Source organism: Chaetodon auriga, chromosome 3 (assembly GCF_051107435.1).
Source record: "Chaetodon auriga isolate fChaAug3 chromosome 3, fChaAug3.hap1, whole genome shotgun sequence".
Classification (NCBI taxonomy): domain Eukaryota; kingdom Metazoa; phylum Chordata; class Actinopteri; order Chaetodontiformes; family Chaetodontidae; genus Chaetodon; species Chaetodon auriga.
Genome location: NC_135076.1, coordinates 19995173 through 20016640, shown reverse-complemented (window position 1 = coordinate 20016640; position 21468 = coordinate 19995173). Strand labels below are relative to the sequence as shown.

Genomic DNA, 21468 nt, shown 5'->3' with positions numbered 1-21468 from the left:
GAGAGTATAGGAACATATTTTATTCCAATTTAAAACATTTAAAGGAGAAGGCTATGAAAATCATTTTCATGTTTGAATGAGGTTCAGGCAACAGTGGTTGAAATGAAACATACAAAAGAGAAATATGGCTAAAATACTGTAAATCAATAACCATTAGGACCCTTTTCATGAGGGCTTTGCATGAATACAGTATCTCACCCACCCACTCCCTCCCCAACCTGACAAACACATGCAATTAAAATGACATTTATCTTAAAAACAGCAGTTCATCATTAATCTTAAATATAGAATAAAATTGTCCTTTTTGTAATTAATTAATCACATACTTAAGTGTTTATTTGTTTTAAAAACTGGACCATGAAATTCACAGGCCCTCTGATTTTTCACAACATTGGCACTTGTTAAGAATCTGGCTTTACAAAGAAAGGGGATTGGCACACTCATTGTACATAATTTACATTTGGTATACTTAAAAAAAAAAAGAAGAAAAAAAAAAATCAAACAAAAATACATTACTTTCAATTTGTACACCACTACACAAAGTTTATTTGAACTCTTTTAAAAAAGTCTGTCATCTTAAGTGGTCCTAAATACACGTGTTAAGGTGTGTCAACCTTACAAAAGAAACAAAAAAAAAAAAAAAAAAAAGATGCAAAGATAGCTTTTAATATCACTGTATATCCATCCCTCTAATCAGAATGGATCTCAAGCATTAGCAATAGCCATCAAAAGTGTACACATACATACATACACACACACACACACACACACACACACACACACACACACACACACACACACACACACACACCTCAGAGTACCAACAAGAGCGCTCGAACGGACGTCTAAGTTGCATGAATGCAGGCCCATTGCAGTGGTGCAGCTTCAGTGCCTTCGACCCAGGGAAAGATACACAGTCCAGTCAAATGGGGGGGGGGGGGGGGGGGGTGCAGAGAGAGGAGAATGGCGTACATGTAAACACAGCATACTCGTTCGCTCACTTGCTGTTATAACCACCAACATATCAGAATGGCCGTTTCAGTACCTTCACTTTGCAGGTCTCTCAATAAATACGTTAATACTGAGGCTTGACACACAAGCTTCATTTGGGGGGGAAAAAAAGAAGAAACCATCATGTAAAAGTGGATTAAACATTTTAACACAGAGATCTGGGTCGGGTTTCTACAAATGATACATTTTTGATATCTTTTCAGTGGCTGATCGATGTTGTTTGGCACGGCGTTTTGTACTGGATTGTCATACAAAACCTTCTCTTAAATGCATTCTATGCAGAATCAATGGAAAGGACTTCAGGTAACGGCCCCAGCTCTGTTGTTGGCTCCGATCACTGGTAGTGTTGCCATGTGACTTCTCCTGTGTTCTGCAGCCGTGACCTGCTAACCAGACAAGGCATGAGGTCCAGCATGAGGAAAACTGACACAACAGTGTTTTTAAAGAGCTCGCCATCGTGTCAACACTGGTCCCTGGTCACCTTCATTTACTTCATCGTCCTCACTGCAGCCCATTCAAGTGCATCTGCTGTGCAACATCTCACCTACACGAGCATGAAGTGTGAGAGACCACCCGCCTGACCCTCGGATGGAAGCCTCAGTTCAGGGAGGTCAGTGTGTCTGCTGAAAGCTAAGCTGACCATTTAAAAACACACACAGGCCCATTTATCCCTGCAGTGAAGCAGGACACAATCTTTCTTTCCAACTACACTCAGGTAAAGTCTTAATTTATTCATCCACATATTAAAATGCACAAGTTCTTAATTTCCAAATTAAAAATGAGCTAAATTGTGGCGCCCACAATGTTAACTTGTTAGCGAGCGAGTGTGAAAAGCATCGCGCTGCAGAAGGGACAAACTGGTCGAGAAAAGGCCTTTAAATATTGGCTGAAGCACCAAAGATGAACCCATTACCACTACATGCTGGAAAAACAAGATCACAGCCAAAAGAACTTGACTTGTTTCAACTCCAGAAAAAAGTGTGGCACTTAGCATAAAATTACACGTCCCTTCTTCATGAAGTGTCATAAAAGGCTTAATCAACACAAGGTACACATCTGCACCAGAGGTGTGAAGACTACTCCCACTGGATGCATGTGGTGAAAATCAAGGCTCGGTAATACACAGGATGAGTAAAATCCCCTACAACTCACAGATCATGCTGCTTTTCTGTAGAAAATCTAAAGAAAATTTGACTTCTAAAGCTTTTGCCAAACAATTTCTGATAAACACAGGGAGTACGAAGGGATCTGTGCTTTCTTTGATGTTTAATCTGACCCTTCCAGCTCTTTCAAAGTGCACAAAAAGGTCAAAGTGTCCCAAGCACTCCCTTTTTTTTTTTCCTGACTCCAACATCGCCAAAGTCAAACATGGAAACACTACCAATGAGAAGATAAGCCACATATGCACAAGCACATAGTAAAAAAGCCAAGAGGATCAGCACATAATTCATAAGAGGATGGTTTGGAGCAACAGTCAGGACACTTAAAAAAAAAAGAAAGAAAGAAAGAAAGAAAGAAAGAAAAAAGAGCAACTGCTCCTTGGGACACCCCACTTCGTTTGACGTTAGCCATTCTCCTCCTCTAAAGGCAAAAAGATAGCAAACAAAGAGCCAGTCAGTGGACTTCCCTCAGGAATGTCATGTAGGCATCTGTGGACTGCTGCATTCCTCCCTCACTGAACCTGCAGCCATCACCCTCAACAGGATGTCAACACTCTCCATTCATAGCCCCCCTCGTTAATTAATTGCACCTTTTGCTCCATGCCGACCACAGAGTCCTTTCATTTCTATCAAAGCTGCTAGTAGTAGCCCTTGTGATGAGAGAGTTATGAAAACTTACCTGAATTACATTGTGAAGACAAAAAATAGCCATCTATCAACTTTCAGCTTAATGGAATATTTAAACAACTATCAGGCAAGAGACACGATATGGGATTGGTACCAACAGCCAACACATATCCTCAAAAATTACAAAAAAAAAAAAAATGCAAGCATCCTTGAACAGTAAATATTCAACCACTAAGTTTTTTGTCTGTTTTCGTTTTCCTATTTGCATAAAGCACAAACCTGACACGGAAACAGTGTTGTCCATTGTCAAGCATTTCAAAACAGAACTGCAACAACTAAATATATGAAGTATCATTAGAAAGATAGAACACTTGTCCATAAAATAGTTTTGATATTTTACAGCAGTATAAAATCTCCTCCTGTCTCCTCGGTTGGAAAAACGTTTGAGCTGAAACTAGGGAGGAAGTCTCATTTACTGTATCAACAATACGCAGATCTGATTGATAAATTAGACGTACAAAAAAAGAAGTATTTACCCTCTTGCTGTGACAGTTTATCAGATGTTGGCCGAATATTATGGCAAAACAAAGTTGATTAGAGAGAGAAGCCACAGGGACGATGGAGACCAACTTGTGACTTAAGTTAACTGGCAGCGCAACAGCTTTACTCATCTACAACTGACTATTGCACTGTACTAATCTGGTATCATCTCTCGCACATTGTGCACAGGAGGATTATTCTCACCATCAAAGGAAACAAAGAAAATAAATCACAGTACTAATACAAGTGTGATTCAGACAAAGGCCGACATGAAAAAAATGCCACACAGAGTGAGTTGTTATGCCATCGACATCTGAACGATCCATCAGAATCAGAGAAAACTTGATTTTGGTAATACCACTTTCCAAATATGTTAGTATCTGAACCACTGAAGAGATGAACAGGATACTGGCAACGTAAATATATTTACAGGAAAAAGCAGGTGGCTTTAATTTGGCAATGCGATACAGAATTACAGGGAGTTGATATACAGTATGTAAAAACCTGTAGTGTTGTTTCTTATTGGTCATGAAGTACGGTGACGCGTTAAAATGAGGGGCAGTGTAAAAGGAACACGTCGTGATTCTTTCTGGTGCGTTCCTTTGAGTAGTCATCTTCAACTCTAATTGGAGAACAATAGCAGTAATAATAGAACCAAGAGAAGAACATGAAAATACTTTAAAGTCTACAGAGAACATGTCGTCGTCTCTGTCAAGCCCTCACTCTGGGTGAGCAGCGTGAAAACTTTATTTACATTCAACAGAGCGTCTGTGCTCTGATTTTGGGGGGGGGGGGGGGTTTACAGGGGAACCAAGTACCTCACTGCACCCCAGCACTGCCTGATAATATATTCCCATCATCATAATTAGTTACCCTTCGGAGATGAGCAGAGTCCAGAGTCTGCAGCCTGGCCTCATGCACTCATGCTGTAGTGTATCGCATGCATGGGTTCAATAAGAAGGGGAGAGAGCCCTGTGTCCAAAAGCTTACCCAGAGAAGACCCTCTGCCCACCTCAAACACACAAACACTGGTCATAATGTAGTGTAAAGAAAGAAAAACACGTGAGCCAGGGCCACAGGAGGGCCAAGAGGGGCCCCGGAGCAGACCAAACCCCCCAGAGAGGCGGACAAATGGAGGGAGTGTTATATTTGTGTGTTTCATGTGTGTTCATACAAGAGGAGCAAATATTAGAACCACAAAACAGATAACCATTCTTTAAAAAAAAAAAAAAACCCAATAACAACCAAGGAGCTAAGCGGACAGCAGGGACAGAACGTGGATAGTGTTGGTCTGGTAAAGTATGAGGCAATGCTTAACTCTTTGAGCAGCCGTATGTTTCATGCACGTGTGTGTGTGTGTGTGTGTGTGTGTTTCTAGAAGTGGACTCTGCAGGTCTCTGTCTCGCTCTCTCTCTCTCTCTCTCTCTCTCTTCACACCAGGTTGTACTCTTTGAGGTTGAGCTGCAGAATGGTGTCTTTGACGGCTGCAAAGACGAAGCGGATGTTCTCCGTGTCGGTGGCGCATGTGAAATGGGAGTAGATGATCTTGTCACTGTCTGGGTTCAAGTCCACGAACATCTTCAAGATGAACTCCCGACCCGCTTGGGCGTCCCGCTGGGGACCTGGGAGCAGAACAGACCATTAGCCTCTTCTGAGCATTGTATGAGCACCCTCGAACCTTTCTTCCTTTTTTTTTTTTTAACCATTTTATTACTAATTAATTTCAGCATTTCTCAGTAATATTGAAACATGAGCATTTCTATTACACAAACAAAAAGTAACTGGTTTAACTGGTTTAAACATGTTCAGTCATGTACTTGTTTGCCCTGTAGTACAGCATCATAACCACTGGGTGTCAGTGTACAATAAAAAGTAAAAGTGTTTGCCTTGATAAAGTTGGAGAATGAAAAAATAAAAAACAAAATCAGCCTGCTAAGATAAAAAGCAGCTAGTTTGATATTTGTAACGGTGAAGGGCCTTTAAGAGCTTGACCTACGGCTCAACCTCTCACCTGTGTAGCGTATATGTGATAAAGTTACTTAAAGAAATCCTGGAACTGAATTCACTTCTGAGGCCTAGCTAACAAAATCGACAGGCAGACTGTGTCCCATTCACATTCTGGTTGAGATGTCTGATAAAGCAGAAGGCCAAGGATGAAAATCACCGTCAAACTCTGGGAAGTAATCAACCAGGTGAGAATACATGATCTTCTCCTCCAGCAGGTCCTTCTTGTTGAGGAAGAGGATGACGGAGGAGTTTTGGAACCAAGGATATGTGATGATGGTCCTGAACAGAGCTTTACTCTCCTCCATACGATTCTAAGAAGAGCCAGGGAGGACAGAGACAGAGAGAGACGGCATCGGACAACAAACACAAGGTTAGGACATAGACCTCTCCAAGTCTGCTGGACTCACTCTTCACTGTGAACGCAATTATTAAACAGGTTTTTCAGGCCCCTGCTGTGTAAACCGTAAATGAAACACAACGTGATAATTTGCTAAAGTTTGGGTCGGGGAACCGTGAAGGCCACGGCAAAACCTTCAGCTTGTGCCTCTTCAGGTAGTCCACTGTGGAATTTGAGGTGTGTTTTGAATCATTATCTTGTTGTAAAAGCCGTCCTCTTTTCAGTTTAAGCTTTTTAACAGAGTGTGATGTTTGCTTCCAGAATTTGTTGGTATTTCATTGAATCCGTTCTTCCTCCACCAGTGAAATGTTCCCTGTGCCACTGGCTGCAACACAAGCCCAAAGCATGATCAATCCACCCCCGTGCTTAACAGTTGGAGAGGTGTTCTTTTCATGAAATTCTGAACCTTTTTTGCCAAACATACCTTTGCTCATTGCTGCCAAAAAGCTCTATTTTAACTTCATTAGTACACAGGACTGGTTTTCAAAATGCATCAGGCTTGTTTAAATGTTCCTTTGCACACTGAAGGTCATATTTGTGACCTTCACTGTCACCTGAAAACGGTTTTCTTACAGGCTTCTCCTGCTTTGTGGGTACCAATTACTTTATTTTTCAGAGTGCTCGGCAGCTGCTTACAGTCTGCTGACTGTTGGGACAAGGTTTGAGGAGACAGAGTATTGTTAAAGCTTTGACATTTGCATCACTTGACCTTTCCTAACAATGACTGTGATCAAGTCATAACCAAAACGAGCTAACTACGGTCTGAGACCTTGGTAAACTTTTGTATGGTGCTACTTCTTCGGAATCAAGGTTTTATCGGGGCCTATGCACACATGCTACTCTTAATGTCAATCTTACAAAGTACACATTTAAGTTTCAGGATTATCTCTCAAAGTTTTTGGGCCAACATTCAGTCAGATGCCTGTTACTAAGTGTATATTTACCTGAAACTACAATAACATTACTTTCTCTTATTACATGGTTGCAAACATCGCTAGCATAGCTTAGCTGTGATCAACAGGCGGTTAGCAAAGCCAGTGCACTCACTGTTTCATCTGACCCGTCATGAATGTTCAAAGAAGTCACTGTTAGGTTACATTTGGACACTGTGTGTTTAGATTTGAGAAGTGCTTTTTCTGAGACAAAACATCAGTTTGCTAATAGAGTTGAACTGAAGCTGGATGTCATCATGGAGCAGCAGCTGGAAAGCAGCTTTTACGGTGAATAAAGGGTACTGTAGTAACGGATGAGAAACAGCCAGGGAACACTCAAGGTTGTCAAAACAACCGAAAAAAATGACATGAGATTTTCCCTGTTATGTTAACTGACCCAGGCACTGCCCAGCAAACGTGAACAGTGGAGGTAGTGGAGTTGGAAACGTACTCGTGTAAACTAGCAAAAGCTAAGAGCTACTGTCAAACATGACTCTTATTCCTCTTTCTGATCTAAATTTCTTGCCAGCATCACTCCCACAGTTTAGTCTTGGCAAGTCATAACATGATCCTGGCCAGACTTGACCCGATGAAATCAAAGATGTTTGAAAACAATCTCGTCAGGCTCTGACGGGTCTGAAGGGTCAAAGTCTCCATCTCGGGCCTGTCAACACAACAGGATAATCTCTGCAGACCGTGGTGGCTAAGCGCTGGCCTGCCTCGTCGCAGCCGTCGACCGTTTAGGAACAGAGCTCAATAATAGCACCAAAATTGTCTAGTGTGGCGTATTACCTGTGGCCATGTACACATTACAAGCAGGAAAAGCAAATAAAGAGCAACCTGCTGATGAAAACATATTCCTGTCTGTGTGTTCAATAAGGCCCCACACCCGAACAGGCCCAGTGAAGACACAGTACAGAATATGTGCGCAGTTAACAGACTGGTGTCAAAGTGGACAAACATCGACCCCAGTAAACTGTTGGCCATGAAGCTGTGGCGATGTACAGCAGATATAGTGAGTCAAGATGGCAGCTGTTTCTGGTTTATGAAACCCAGCTGTCATATGATCAGGTCAGAGAAAGGCTTTATTGTCAGCAGCGGAGCAGAGGGCATGCAGTGGCTGATCACATTAGCTTTATTAGCAATAATTCTATCTGAGCCAAGGAGAGTCAGAGCCGACGACACGGACAATCAAAATACTGTATCTGTGGAGTAAAGAGATAGAAGGTCTCTTCTCTGTCTGCTGTGAGAGATTTATCAATGATCATGAGTTTGTGCGTGTGTGTGTCAAGCGGCAAACTGTGGGACTGAAGAACGAATGTCAACGTGGAAGTGCCAAACCCTACAGTTCTAAGTGACACCTCTCACATTACAGATTTGATTCATTGTCAAAACAAATGTATCGACGAGTGAAACTTAACCGGCCAGATTTCAAACAATGCAGAGAATTCACATTGGTGGGAAATCAACCATCTCACAGAGTGCTACACAGAGAACAAGCGACTGCTTAACATCAATACAACAAAGGCGCTGATTGCTGATTTCAGAAAAAAAAGGAGGCAAAGACACACACCCCTGTCTACATCAGTAAAGCTGAGGTGGAGCAGGTGAACAGATTTAAGATCAGCATCACAAAGAAGCTGGTCGTCTCACATTTCAACCCTGGTAAAGAAAGCTGTATTTCAGGAAACTTAAGAAGCCAAAATTCCTGTGCCAAGTTCTGGTTAACGTTTACTGAGGAGCAAAAAGCATCCTGACCAGAAATGCATGTGCACGGCCAGCACAGGGGGGCTCTGAAGCGGGTGATGAAAACCACCCAGAACATCATTGGTACCCATCTACAGAGCATCAGTGATATTGGAGAGGTGAGGTACCTGAGCAGAGCCCAAAGGAAACTCGAAGACAACATCCTGTTCACCCTAACGCCTTCTGGCAAGCTATACAAAAGTATCTGCTTCCGCACCACCAGACTACAGAGCAGCTCCTTCCCTCAGGCTGTGAGACTCCTCAACTCATCCTCCGCACTCCGCCACAAAAAATTGTTTATTTTCATGATTTTTTTATTCATCCATTTATAGAATTTGTGCTTTGTGAGTAGCATAAATGGACTACAACTAGCATTTTGACAAACAGCTCTGTGTTTTAGAACGATAAATAAGGAAACCAAATAGCTTTAGTTTTAACATCCCTTTCAAGATGTGGGATATTCAACAGGCTGTTTAACAAGCTAAATTCAGGCTGTGGAAGCAAAATAAATTCTACTAAAAATAACAATACTTGAAGCACAATTATGAATATAGTATGACAAAATGATGTGTGTGTTAATATAAATCATTCCTGTGTCTCACCTCGTTGTCGGACTCCACCAGGACCTGGTCGTACTCGCTGAGCGCCACCAGAAACATGATGGAGGTGACGTTCTCAAAGCAGTGGATCCACTTCCTCCTCTCTGACCTCTGGCCCCCTACATCCACCATCCTGATTGGACCATGATGGAGTGAGATGAAGGGCCACCAAACAGTGGGCAGAAAGAATTGCATAAAAGAGAGGAAATCGCAATTAGCTCTGAATCTATCGCTCGTCTGATCCTCATCGTTTAGTTGCTCAACCTTACAATTTGTGGTTCATAGGGAAGCATGCATTTCAATCACGATCTCAAAGATTAAACTTTTGTCAAATCTTTGGAACTACCACGGGTGTCAATCAAATAAAACTTGAACCACAGAAAATTATATTGCACATGTCCAGAAAATAATAGTGTATTATATTTAATTTAAATGATTTTGGAACAGAGGCCCCAGAGGAAACCCTGAAGTGACTCAGCTGAGTACAAGCCACCAGCCACAGATCTGAAGAATATGATTTTCAAGTAGAGAATTTATCAGTGCAAAGAGTCATTCAGCTTTTTAACTGTGGCCTAATTACTCACTTTGATTTCCACTAAGCTTTGTATCCAGTATCCAATCAGTGTGGACAGCCTGACCATTACTATTTCTTCAACTCAATATATAATAAGTCTAGTGTAGTTCAAGCTCGACACCCCTTTGGCACTGACAATATAAACAGAGGAAACGTGAACTGAGACTCTGCAGCGTGAGGAGTGGACAGAGCAAGCCTTCCCTATGGTGAACCAAAATAACTACAAGGAAGTGTATGTGTGTACAAACAATGACATCCTTGTCTCCCTTCTCTGCAAAGGAGATGCAGGAGAGTCCATGCAGGAGAGGGAAAGTAGTACACAATATTTCCTTGTTTAGAAGTGTCCATAAAAGGTGCTAGAGTGCATGTAAGGGAGAGGAGAAACAGGTAGAGGGAGTGGTTGAAGGAAAAGAGAGGAGGGAAAAAGAATATTGGGAAATCAAGGAAGAAATACTGAAGATGAGAAATCTGAAAGATGGGCTTGTACGGCATTATATTGTGATTCTGGGGTATGAAACATGGATCGACTCTTGGATAAACTGTTTTTTGTTTCTGCCATAGCAAATCTGAGTCCAGGGAAGTGAATTAAACAAGACTGAGCAAATGCTGCCACATGAAAACGGAAGAGGGGCAGGAAGGACAAACACTGGTTTATGTCCATTTAAACTGCTGTTCAGACGAACTCCAACTGTACTCATCAGTTACGTCAGCTGAAGTCTCCAATCCAAGTGTAAAACAATACCCAATATCCAAAAGCTGGACCGTGAAATTTTGATCACACATCACAAAGGTGAGTTCAGTCAGTGCGTCTGCCAGAAAGAGGGACGGCATTGATAAATGAAGTCCTCCAGAAGAGCCAGCCTAAAATAAAACTCCTTCGTATCAGACGACCTCCTTTTTTTCCTTTAGCAAGTATGAGTGACCTACTTAGTACGATAAGCTCTCCTATGTTGGATAAGCCAAGTAAAATGACATTTTCTGTGACTTCAAAAGCCAATTAAAAGAGATGGAAGCAAGCCTAATGGAGACGTTTGTCTATGAAAGGCTTCCTTGTTGCAACTGCAAGCTGAGGCAGTGTAATCCCACATGTGCTTATTACTATACATGAGTTTCAGGCTGTGGAACTCATCCTGCATCAAGTATCCTCCATGTTTAATCACAGGAATATAACAAGACATTCTCATAAATCCCTAAATTCAGGAACCTCAACAATCACGCTCTCCTTCCAATGAAACCTGACACCTCACATTTATTCCCACTTCATATTTGTATTTTCGGTCTGTTAACAAAAAACTGATGTCATTGAGAGCATGCGGTGATTCACCATCAGCAGCCTATCTGCTAGCTGCAGCAGGGCTGCTGGGAACCTCTTCAGCACAACCTCATTGCAAGCTGAGTTATTTCTAGCCTTGCCAAGCGTAGGAGGGGGCTGACATGATGGCTTCCTATCGATTTGCACTCTTCTGTAATCGCTCTTGTTCCCTGGGTCCATCTCTATCTCCTCATCTTCTCTCTTTTTTTTTTTTTTGCAAAAGGAGGAAGGGAAGCTGCTCTACGTATTGGTGGCGGGTCCTAAGACTCTCTTTGTGCCAAGTCCTGGAGGCTCCATGTGCTCTGCAGAATAACTAGGAAGGACTATTATGTAAAAACACTGCCTTTTTGAGTCTTTCAGTTCCTGAACATGGAAAACATCTTAGTGTACAGAAGCATTACTAATTACACAACTTAATCTTACAACTACTCTTTCATCTGGGTCTGTTTTTATCGTGCCAAATTACAGACTGCAGAGACAGGTTTCTACCTGTATCTTCTACAATTACTTTCATTATCAATTATTCTGCTGATTAACTATTGGTATAGTAAAAAACACAATATCCCCAAGACAATGTCATCAAATTGCTTGTTCCAACAATGCAAAACCAACCCAAAGATAGCCAGTTTATTATCAAATGACACAAAAACAACTAAATTCCGGTCCCAGAGAAACACCTTGGAATTTAGGTGCTACTTCTGCTTGAAAAATTGCTCAAAGTTTTAACCCTGAAGACTTTCATGAAATCTGAAACCCCATCTTTGATACTATTTGCACTTTTCTGCAACAGCCATTCATTGCGTTTACATTCACCAACTGCCTCTTTATTTGGTAGTTTCTTAATAGTGGCCATTCCCGCCCTGACTGCCTCTGTGCATGTAATCTAGCACAATCTTATCTCGTTGATAGCAGCGTCACAGTTTACTGTTCACTCTCTTTACAGTGTCCAAGCTATATTAAGTTTATGCAAACGCAATACAAGCTAAACCTCTAACTGGTTAAAAAGTGAGTAAATGGGAGGTTGATGGCCAATGAAATGGCACTGAATAAATATATTTCTCTTCATACTGGATTTGACGACAGTGTTTTGAGTTCTTGTCCCCTGTGTTTAATATCATTGAAGGGTTGACATCACCAAGAGCTGCCGAATGCTTAATTGCTGGTGGTAACGTGTTACCTGATATCGTGATGAAATGAAAACAACATTGGTTTATTAGTTCTTAATGAAAACAGTTGTTTTTCGTTTGTTTGGTTGCACCATAAACAGACACAACATTTGGTCTTCTTTCATATTTCTGGCAAGGTAGTCGCTCAAGGAGTGTTTGCTTTAGTATTAAACCGAACATATTTGGACAAAATGCGGACGTAAAGCATGTTGCAGGTGACTTAAGGTGGCCTTTTAGATTTTAAATGAAAACAGACCAATATGAGGGGGGAAAGTGGGGTTAGTAAATGTAATGTAGTTCTTCTTCTACCTGAAAATGATGCTTTGCAAGTCGAAAGGGTATTCTATGATCCCAGTGGTTGGGATTCGAACCCTAAGCACGTCCTGTTGGGTTGGCAGATAGGACGATTCAGCAATACGATCCAGATCACTTAGATAGCTAGAGACAGGAAGGACAACAAAAGACAGAGAGAGGGCGGAAAGAGAAAGTGAAGCATAACAGCAGATACAGCACACCCCCTCCAAAAGCAAGTGGATCAGTAACCACAGAAAACCATTCCCAAGAGTTATGAGGGGATTAGGCGACGTTTTGTACCTCTACCCCCATATTTTCTCTTAGAAATTTAGCTTCATCCTTGTTGGCAGCTCCCAAAGACAAAATATTCCTCAATTTCATACTCTGCTTCCCCTCCAAGTTCTCGCTGTGAAGGTTTAAGAAAAGCAGGAACTTGACTCGCAAAAGATGGTTTAGCACACAAGAGGCCAACTTTGACTGCCTGGGTGAAAGTAAAAATGACTGCCTTTCCAGCGAGTCTTGACAGGAGGTTTGGAGCCTCTTGTTGAGGCCAGTCTTTGAGAGTGTGCCATCAGGGATGATTTAAAGTGCCGAGCCCCGCTGTGCAGCACAGGGTAGATGAAGATAGCGGCATCGGCGGTTTCCATCGGCAGCACTTGACACCAGTACCTGAAGATAATATTCTCCAGGTCAAATGGGTACTCAATGATGCCGGTGGTGGGCACTCGAACCCGCAGCACATCCTGCTGAGTGGGCACATACCCCGGTGATCCTATTCGTTCTAAATCATTAAGGTAACTGCAGAAGGGGAGGGAACATATGACAGAGATGCACATGTAGACAAACCACCAGTCTCAACAGTAGGAGACCACACGCACATGTATACACAAAGAACACAGGCAAACTGCTTTCTGTCAACAACACATACAGTTACAAAGCATTCAAACAATTATGCTTAAAGCCAGCAGTAGCTCATAAAAAAATCTACTAAGTATACTCAAATACATCTTTGCAAATGCGTTCATTTTTTGCCAATCCTCAACTTTTTAAAGGAGTCACATTAGTCTGAAATGGATTAATGCAGGTTGGAATTAGCCCTGATATTATTAGCAGTCGTTTATAAACCTGCCAACGTTTCTTCCTTTTACCCGACTCTCCCCATCTGTCTCAACCCTCCTCCATTCCTCCAGTGAAGTGCATGTTAACACAGGTAGAAAACTGCTGAAAAGGGTCTATTAACATTATTAACATCATCTACAAGTTCATTCAGTCAATGCTGTGCAAACTTATTTACTACTTTCATCACAATGCATTATATTTCAGAGCTGCGCAGTGATGCTAATTATCCACTTGTATGCTTAAAGTAAATAATCAGTCGTAAGTAGATTTACAGATCACAGACGTACTATTTGGTCGAGTCAGAGAGTTGGTACTCTCTCCTGCGATCATAGGCCTCCTGGATGCCAGGGTCAGCCCACAGCATCTTTATGGCGGAGATGTACGGCTGATCGAATGATGAAATCTTCTCCACATCCACCTCGCGCACCAGCTGGGCATTATTCTTTGGGAACAAAAAAAACAAAAGCCACATTTTTAACATCAACATGTCAATCTAGTAACCAAGGATTTTATGCAAAATTCAATTTCAAAGTGAAATTCAGATGACCTCCAACTTTCAAGGGTGGTGACAGGTTGGTTCTTGGTAAATTATGACTTTTTCAATTTTGGGTAATATCACATCCATCTGCATTGGCCATGTTCACCACCTCTGTAGTGTTATATTCCTGAAAGAATACATTCCACAAACATGTCCCCACTTTTAAACTACACCTTTCTAGAATGTGGCCTGGATTCAGTTATAGTGATAAGTTGTTAGAGCGACAGTTCACTTTGGAAGAGCAGTTTATTTTACTTTACATCTCACCCTACTGGCAGATTTATGATCTACTTGAATGTGCATGGGATTAACTGCACATGAGCATTGGACTGAGCAATCAAGCACACGGATTACTGGCCATGGGGACAACAGTGGCCAGACATTTCATTAGGAGATTGAATGAGAACTCACAGAAAATGATGCGTTTGTGTAGGATCCCATTATTCATAGAGAGATGATTCAGCAACGCTTTCAGAGTCTTAAACCATTTCAGTAATTCAGTTTAGGAATTCGTAAAGAGTCATGTTTCATTATCTCAGTAGATGCTCAGCAAAGTATGTCCCAACAAACGAGCAAGTGTAACTAAATCATTATCATGTTCATCCTTGTACACACCTTGTTCTGTTCATACTTGAACGGGATTTTGAGGGTCTCAGTTGCACGGATCATGGCCTGCATTGAGGTGAAGATGTTCTGGTAGACCAGTTTGGTGAAGCCTTTCTTATCCTCATCTGTGTAGCCTGACCCATGGATTATTCTCATCTGCTTGATGAAGGTGCTCTTGCCGCTCTCTCCAGTACCTTTAAGGAAGACAAGACACAGGAGGTTAGCCAGCACCTGAAACAGCATCATAAATGGAGACGTGAAAGTGCTGAAACTGTGAAAAAACCCAGATGACAAACAGAAAGTTAGAGTCTCCTACAACAACTGGAAAGAAAAGAAAAATGAGGCATGGCCATGATTCTTGTGCGCAGATAAATGGAGAAAAATTAGGAGTTTCTAATGTGAAAAGCTGTTTAATGAGGCAAACAATGCTAGAAATGAACAGTAGTACAAGTATAACAGTAATGAATTCAAACATTTGTTTGAAAAATGGGTCAATACCGCAATACCAAAAGACAAGCCATAATCCATCCACCCTTGTCTAACAAATCAATTAGTAATACAATTGCCGGAATAATGTAGTAGCTCTTCCACATTAATGTAGTCAGCAAATGTATTTCTGTTGCTCTGAGAGCAAACTAAACCATAAAATAAAAAAAAGACCTGTGGGTGCTAAGCTGTTCTTAACAGAGTCAACAAAGCACAACTCTTAGTTGGTCAAATTCGAGCCTTTTTATATAACTCATATTTCTGTGGTAATAAACCGGCCAATCTTTTTGACAGTCTGACCTTGTCTGTCCACCTACACCCTGGTGCTGATACACATGGCTGTGAAGGAATAAGCACCATCATGCCCCCCAGGCTGTGGTCAGGACCTCGATGCCAACTCAGTCCCTGTGTTTTACCAATAAAAGCTTCTTAGCCGAACTGATCATTCCTCCACATGGTTCACTTATTGTTAACATGACCTTTGTATTCCAGTAAAACCTCCCATCTTTTGTATGTGTATTCAAACACATGACAGTTACATACTTCTTTCTAAGTGACTCTAGATGAGAATTTAAACAAAGTCTAAAATATATATGTTGGCAAGTGCCTAATTGTGGCCTTGCCATTTTCTCGTGTCATCTTGGTTGTAGTGTCCTGAGATGTGAAATGTAACAATGCAATGTAATCATTGTTTTGGCTGACTCCACTGACAGTCTGGGTATGTGGAGCAGCCCAGTGTAACCACATGAGGGCTACATGGTTCGCCTCAGCTCAACAAAGAGCCGGGTGAAATGAGTTCACTCCTCCAATTTTGTATCACAGTGACCATGCATACGTACATGTGCATAAACACACAGAAAGATCTAGTCATAGAGAAGGAAACTTGCTTGCACATGCAGAGAAATACACATAACCCCACAGTTCCCTTTCACACACATCAACGCCTCCACAAGAGCTTCTACAGCAGGTTCTGCATCTTTATATGGACATAATCAGTGACAAAACTACCACTCTAGTCTTAGGAGACACCAGGATGAGAGCATCAGTTTTGTTCGCTGTGGTCTTCAATCAAAGAGGAACAAAAGAAAGGCAGGTAGCGGTCAAACCCAAAGTCAACCTCTCGTTTCACTATGCAGCTCTCTCTCCGGAGCAATCCTCCTCTCTTCCACCCCCATTCCACCACCTATTTTCTTCCTCTACAAGCCTGCTAGAGCTCTCCACCACTCATCTCTCCATCTCACTTCTCCCAGCACCCAAGTCTGAGTCACTGCAGTTTCAGCTGCATGTATACTCTCTGGTCTCTACCTTTCACTTCTGCCTTTGTTCTACTGATCTCAACTACTACAGCAAAGGACAATTATTTTCATTGTGGATTAAGCTATAGAATAACTTTCAAATTGCTGACAGTATGTCGTTGAACAGTCAAAAAAAAAAACAATTTACATATGAGGAAATAAAAATGCCTTATGTCATGATTATGCATAGAAGACCCACTTCCCAGAAAGAACAAGCTGAGCATCAATAGATTTCTCCCAGAGGCCAAAAGACTGCAGCCTGAAAACATATCTGAAATTCTGAACATATTTCATGCAAATGATGAGTTAATTTTCACCAAAGTATTACACACTCCACATCATGGAGTCATGGTGTTAATTTTGTCTTACGCCTTGTCTACAAAGGATGCGTTCAGGCACAGTATCGGGTTGTAGGCCATCATTTTGGCAGCGCTCAGAGCCCAACACACAACCACTTCAGTTACGAGTGTAAAACGGAGAAAAGCATAAAAATGCATTCCAAGTTACACTGAAGTGTGTACAGCATCGTTATGCAGCCTGTGCAGAGAGCTGGATTGATTAGAATAGAAATACATCTGTTCTGTCAGATGTGCATGAGACGGACAACTGAGGAAGTACTGCTGAAACGCCTCCTGCAGAAACACCATATAATACACATCTGTGAAGGTCTGCATGGACTGTTGACGTCCAGCCACAGACTCTATGTGGAAACAATGTGCCGACAAATGTGTGAACACATCCATGCATGCAGACAGCTAATGTGGCACACACAGAACTTCGAAGTCTGTCAGCAAAATGACAGTAAGTGTCCCCCAAGCAGCAGGCGATGTTTACGCACAGTATCTCTGAGTAGTTGTGTTATTTGTCTGAGTATGTTTAGCAGGTATAACGTAAACCATGTTGACCATCTTAGTTTAGCATGTTAGCATGCTAACACTTATTAATTAGTATCAAACACAAAATACAGCTGAGGCTCATGGGAAGTATTCAGTCACAGAGTAAAGTACTGGGCAAATAAAAATGTTGGCTGTCCATCGACAGTTGTTGAGACATTTCACTGAAAACCACAAATACAAATCTCATGCTGGCACTAGAGGAAAAGTCAAAAAGGTCAAAAAGATTCATGGCAATCCATCCAATAACTGAGTTATCTTTGGGCCGAAGCAGTGGACAGATGTGACACTCGGGAATTAGAAATACTAACCACCAGTGACACTGACTCAGCAACATTGTCTAAGCCGAACTGTAATGGCTGATCAGATAATGGAATGTGCCTTGTGTCATTAAGTATGGCTGGTATTCCCACGGCAAAAGCTGAAATGTCTTTCAAGGATGATGAGAGTCAAGTTTGACTGTCGTCGACTGAAGAGCACAGTTGAGCGTACAGTGAAGGAGTGCCCCGAGTGCCGCCCGCCCTCCAACCAGACAGGATCTTTCACTGTGGAAAGCAGGTCAGGCGACATTGGAGTTTCCCGTTCAGACAGAGTATGTCTTTGAGAGAGGGACATAAATAGCAATTGTCAAGACACAGCTCTAGAGTTCACTTTCTCATTGACTAAAGAGCCGAACAGAAGGGAGGGGGGTGTTACTGAGACGTGAAGGGGTAAGAAAAGGAAAACACTGGTGACATTTTCTCTACTTTCCTTTTCCTGTTACTGAGCACATAGAGGCAAGTTTAAAACTGACGAGCAGAGGAATGAAGGGAGTGGACATGGGATAGACGCATCAATGAAGCTGATACGTCTATCCCATCCCATATCCCAATTCAGTGTGTGTGTATATTCATGTGTATCTAAAATATTCAAAGACACACAACCAGAGGAGAGGGGTATGTCTTGCAGGCATGATCAGCTTAATTCAACAGATCCCACTGTTCTCCTGCCGAACTGGAAAACCCAGCAGAAGCATTTCTCACGGACAAGCTACTGTACATTCACTGGAGCTACTCCTGAGGGGTAAGGCTTGTTCCCATGGCAACTCTTGTGCTGGACTCATAAATACATGGCAGAAAACACCAGCTGATAGGCCCAGCTGATAGGCTTCAGTACGTCTCCACAGAGCCCAGTCGCACAGGCAACTTTAGCATGCATTTCTTAATCCCACAGCGTCCTCAGCCAGTTCTCTACGCTCACCTTATGGGAATTAAAGAAGTGATGGACACACAGATTTGAATACTGTCAGCATCTTATTCTCCTCCACAAAAATTACACATCCAATAGTGATTCAGTTTCACAGTTAAGTACTTAGTTGCTTATTAGATTTGTAACTTTGTTGCTAAAAAACAAAAAAAAGGCATTTTTTTCCTTGCAACCAATTAAAAAAAAACTGTTCAGGGGAAGCAATTGCATCAGGGCGGCCATGGCCTGATGCATCTGCAACTGTTTTCATATTCAATTAATCCTTCCACCTTTTTTCAAAACGTTAAGAAAATTAGGAGCTTCACAGCATCAGCGTGCAGAGACTCATTCAAGTTTACCGGACACTTTGAGCACCTTCCGAACACAGCAAAGCCAGTGGGTAGCAGGGTGAGGACAAGCCCGCTGATCACACAGTGGTGACTGTTAACCGAGGCAGAACCATGCCACACTGGCCGCATCATGCACTGACCAGGGTATTAGTCATTCTCTTAAATAACCATTAACTACAAAGAACAGGAAAAAAATAGCTGAAACAGATCCATTTCATGGGGTCAGGCCAGCTGGAGGCCACGGCAGACATTTCAGCTATGGTTTACATGAAGAGTAATAACGTGAACCAGAGTCTGGCATCCACGTTGAAAGAGAAAGACCAACAGAAGAAAAAAAAAAAAGGAGACAAGAGGTAAAGGAAGGAGATGCGAAGTGTGACAGAGTGGAGGGGAACGGCTCTCTAAGTAAATGATTCCTTAAAACTTCCCCAGGCACATCAAACAGGAAGCTATGTCCTCTTCAGCTCAGCGTCGGGAAAGGTTTGCTGAAGGCCTGTCTGGCTGTACAGGAACTGAATGACTGAATGACTGTCTAGTGGCCCGAAGGAGCTTCTCCAGGAACACTTTTAGGAACAAAACCTGCAGTTTGAACGAAGGAACAGAATTCTGGGTTTAGGTCCTGCATCCCAAAAGGTCCCTGCTCCCTACCCGGTTCTGCTGGACCAGGAGCTATTGGGCTTAACTCTGTCACACTGGGCATCACTTAACAAACATGCTTCACAACTGTTACAACTTGTTTATAGCATTTATTCAAACACCAAACACTAACTGTATCCATAATAGGCAGTAGTGGAAAGTAACAAAATACATTTACTTAAGTGCATCTTTCAGGTACTTGTACGTGACTTGAGCATCTGTTTTTTGTTACTTCCTAGTTCTAACCCACAACAGTTAAAGGGAACATTGCGTACTTTTCATTCCACTGCATTTCTATGATGACTACACTTACTTTGCAGGATAACATCTTACAAACTAAACCGACAATGAGCCAATAAAATGAATGTGTACGATGCACTGTCAGAGATTATATAGTAGTCTAAAATAGTTCAAATTAGCTCCACCTTAACCAGCTGCAACACTTAGTGTGTCTTATGCTGCAATGAAACTGTAATAATAATCAAATATTATAAAACCCTGGCAGGGGTAATTCTGCTTAATAATGAGCATTTTTTAGTTTATTTGCTACTCTGATTACATTTGGCTGTCTATACTTCTTCACTTATATTTGCTTTTTTGAATGCATGAGAGAGAGTCAGTGCCAGAAGGGAAACTTAAACATACAAAATGGTGCCAAATTAAACAAAGTGTCTGAGTATCGTGTTGGACCACTGCGTGTTGAACTATAAACAGCCTCAATGCGACGACTCTCCAAATCTCCTGAAACTCTATTGAACGCCATTTTCCCAAAAAGAAATTCCCTCATTTGGTGTTTTGTTGGCACTTTCTTAACAGATGCGTTCAGCGCTCAACTGGGTTGAGGTCTGGTGACTGCAAAGGCCCTAAAGTGATTCATATCACTTTCATACTCGAACCATTGATTGCTCATGTCTTGTATGGAAGTATCTGCATTTGCTATGTTGCTCTGACTCATTTCTTCAGACTTTTCCTTTAACTTGTCAGCTGTCTGCATGTTAAATTCAATGCAATTAGCTAAGTCATTACAAGAGAAAAACACAGTGCAATAAAAAATTCAGCAGATTCTTGCTCAAGTGTGAACAGGTGTTTTGTCTTCGTGGCATTTTCAAGAATCCTTTCTGCTTCTACTGGTCTCCTTAATTTGAACATCAAACTTGTGCAACAGTGACTCACAAAACACATATAAATGCCCTTTGAACGAAGCCATCGCTAATCCATGGTCTCATTTGCCTAATCTTTGTGGTTCTTCAGATGTTGTAGAAACACAAATGTACTTAAGGAACTTTTAGATCCCCAGGCTACTTTGTTCCTGAAAATTCATCGGAAGGCTGACTAACTATTTGCCAAACTTTAATACATGGACTGGCAGTGTCACTATAAAACTTGGACTGCCATATTGGCATCTACAGTGTACAGCTGCTATGGATACAGTAACTCCTGCTTGCTTGAGAAGAGGATGTGTGTGTGTGTGTGTGTGTGAGAGATAAAAATTGTTTCATATTCATTTCCCATGTCACCGTTCCCTGTCATGAGATGGAACCACTGCACCCCCCCACCCCCATTCTCCTCCCACTGGTTATATGTATAGCTACAAGACAGCAGAGACAAGACCACAAGGGACATATAAAAGGAAAGGAAATTAGTAATAGGTGGAAAGCATCAACTTTCATCAGAAAGGAGAGGGAAAAAAGACTGTGGAGAGCATTTTATAACATCATCCTTACAACATACTACTTACAAATATAATGTCCTTTAAATTATGGCTGCAAATGCTGCTTATTTTCTCAATGAACCTTTCTGTCATTTAGTCTATAGAAAGTGAGAAATGTGGTGATGAGTGGTCATCAGTGGGCTTGTGTTTGGTCCAAAATCCAAAAACATTCAGTTTACCATGAGAGAAAATGGAGGAAACCACCAAAGATTCACATTTGAGAAGTCAGAACCACTGAACTGGAA

The 21468-nt window shown here is 41.7% G+C and overlaps 1 protein-coding gene across 2 annotated transcripts in view; it reads right to left on the bottom strand.

Annotated features, from left to right (window-relative positions):
- The window catches only part of LOC143318080 (guanine nucleotide-binding protein G(q) subunit alpha), a 32593-nt gene continuing 11125 nt past the window's right edge, over window positions 1-21468 (bottom strand). The window contains exons 2-7 of one of the 2 annotated variants that reach the window (XM_076726039.1): window positions 14638-14822; window positions 13772-13926; window positions 13035-13163; window positions 9023-9152; window positions 5503-5656; window positions 1-4960 (exon numbers count right to left, since the gene is read on the bottom strand). In XM_076726039.1, the coding sequence (XP_076582154.1) occupies window positions 4770-4960; window positions 5503-5656; window positions 9023-9152; window positions 13035-13163; window positions 13772-13926; window positions 14638-14822 (944 nt within the window). In that variant the 3' untranslated portion in view covers window positions 1-4769. Of the gene's footprint in view, window positions 4961-5502; window positions 5657-9022; window positions 9153-12380; window positions 12510-13034; window positions 13164-13771; window positions 13927-14637; window positions 14823-21468 lie in introns of both variants that reach the window. The other variant, XM_076726038.1, reaches the window with a different exon arrangement.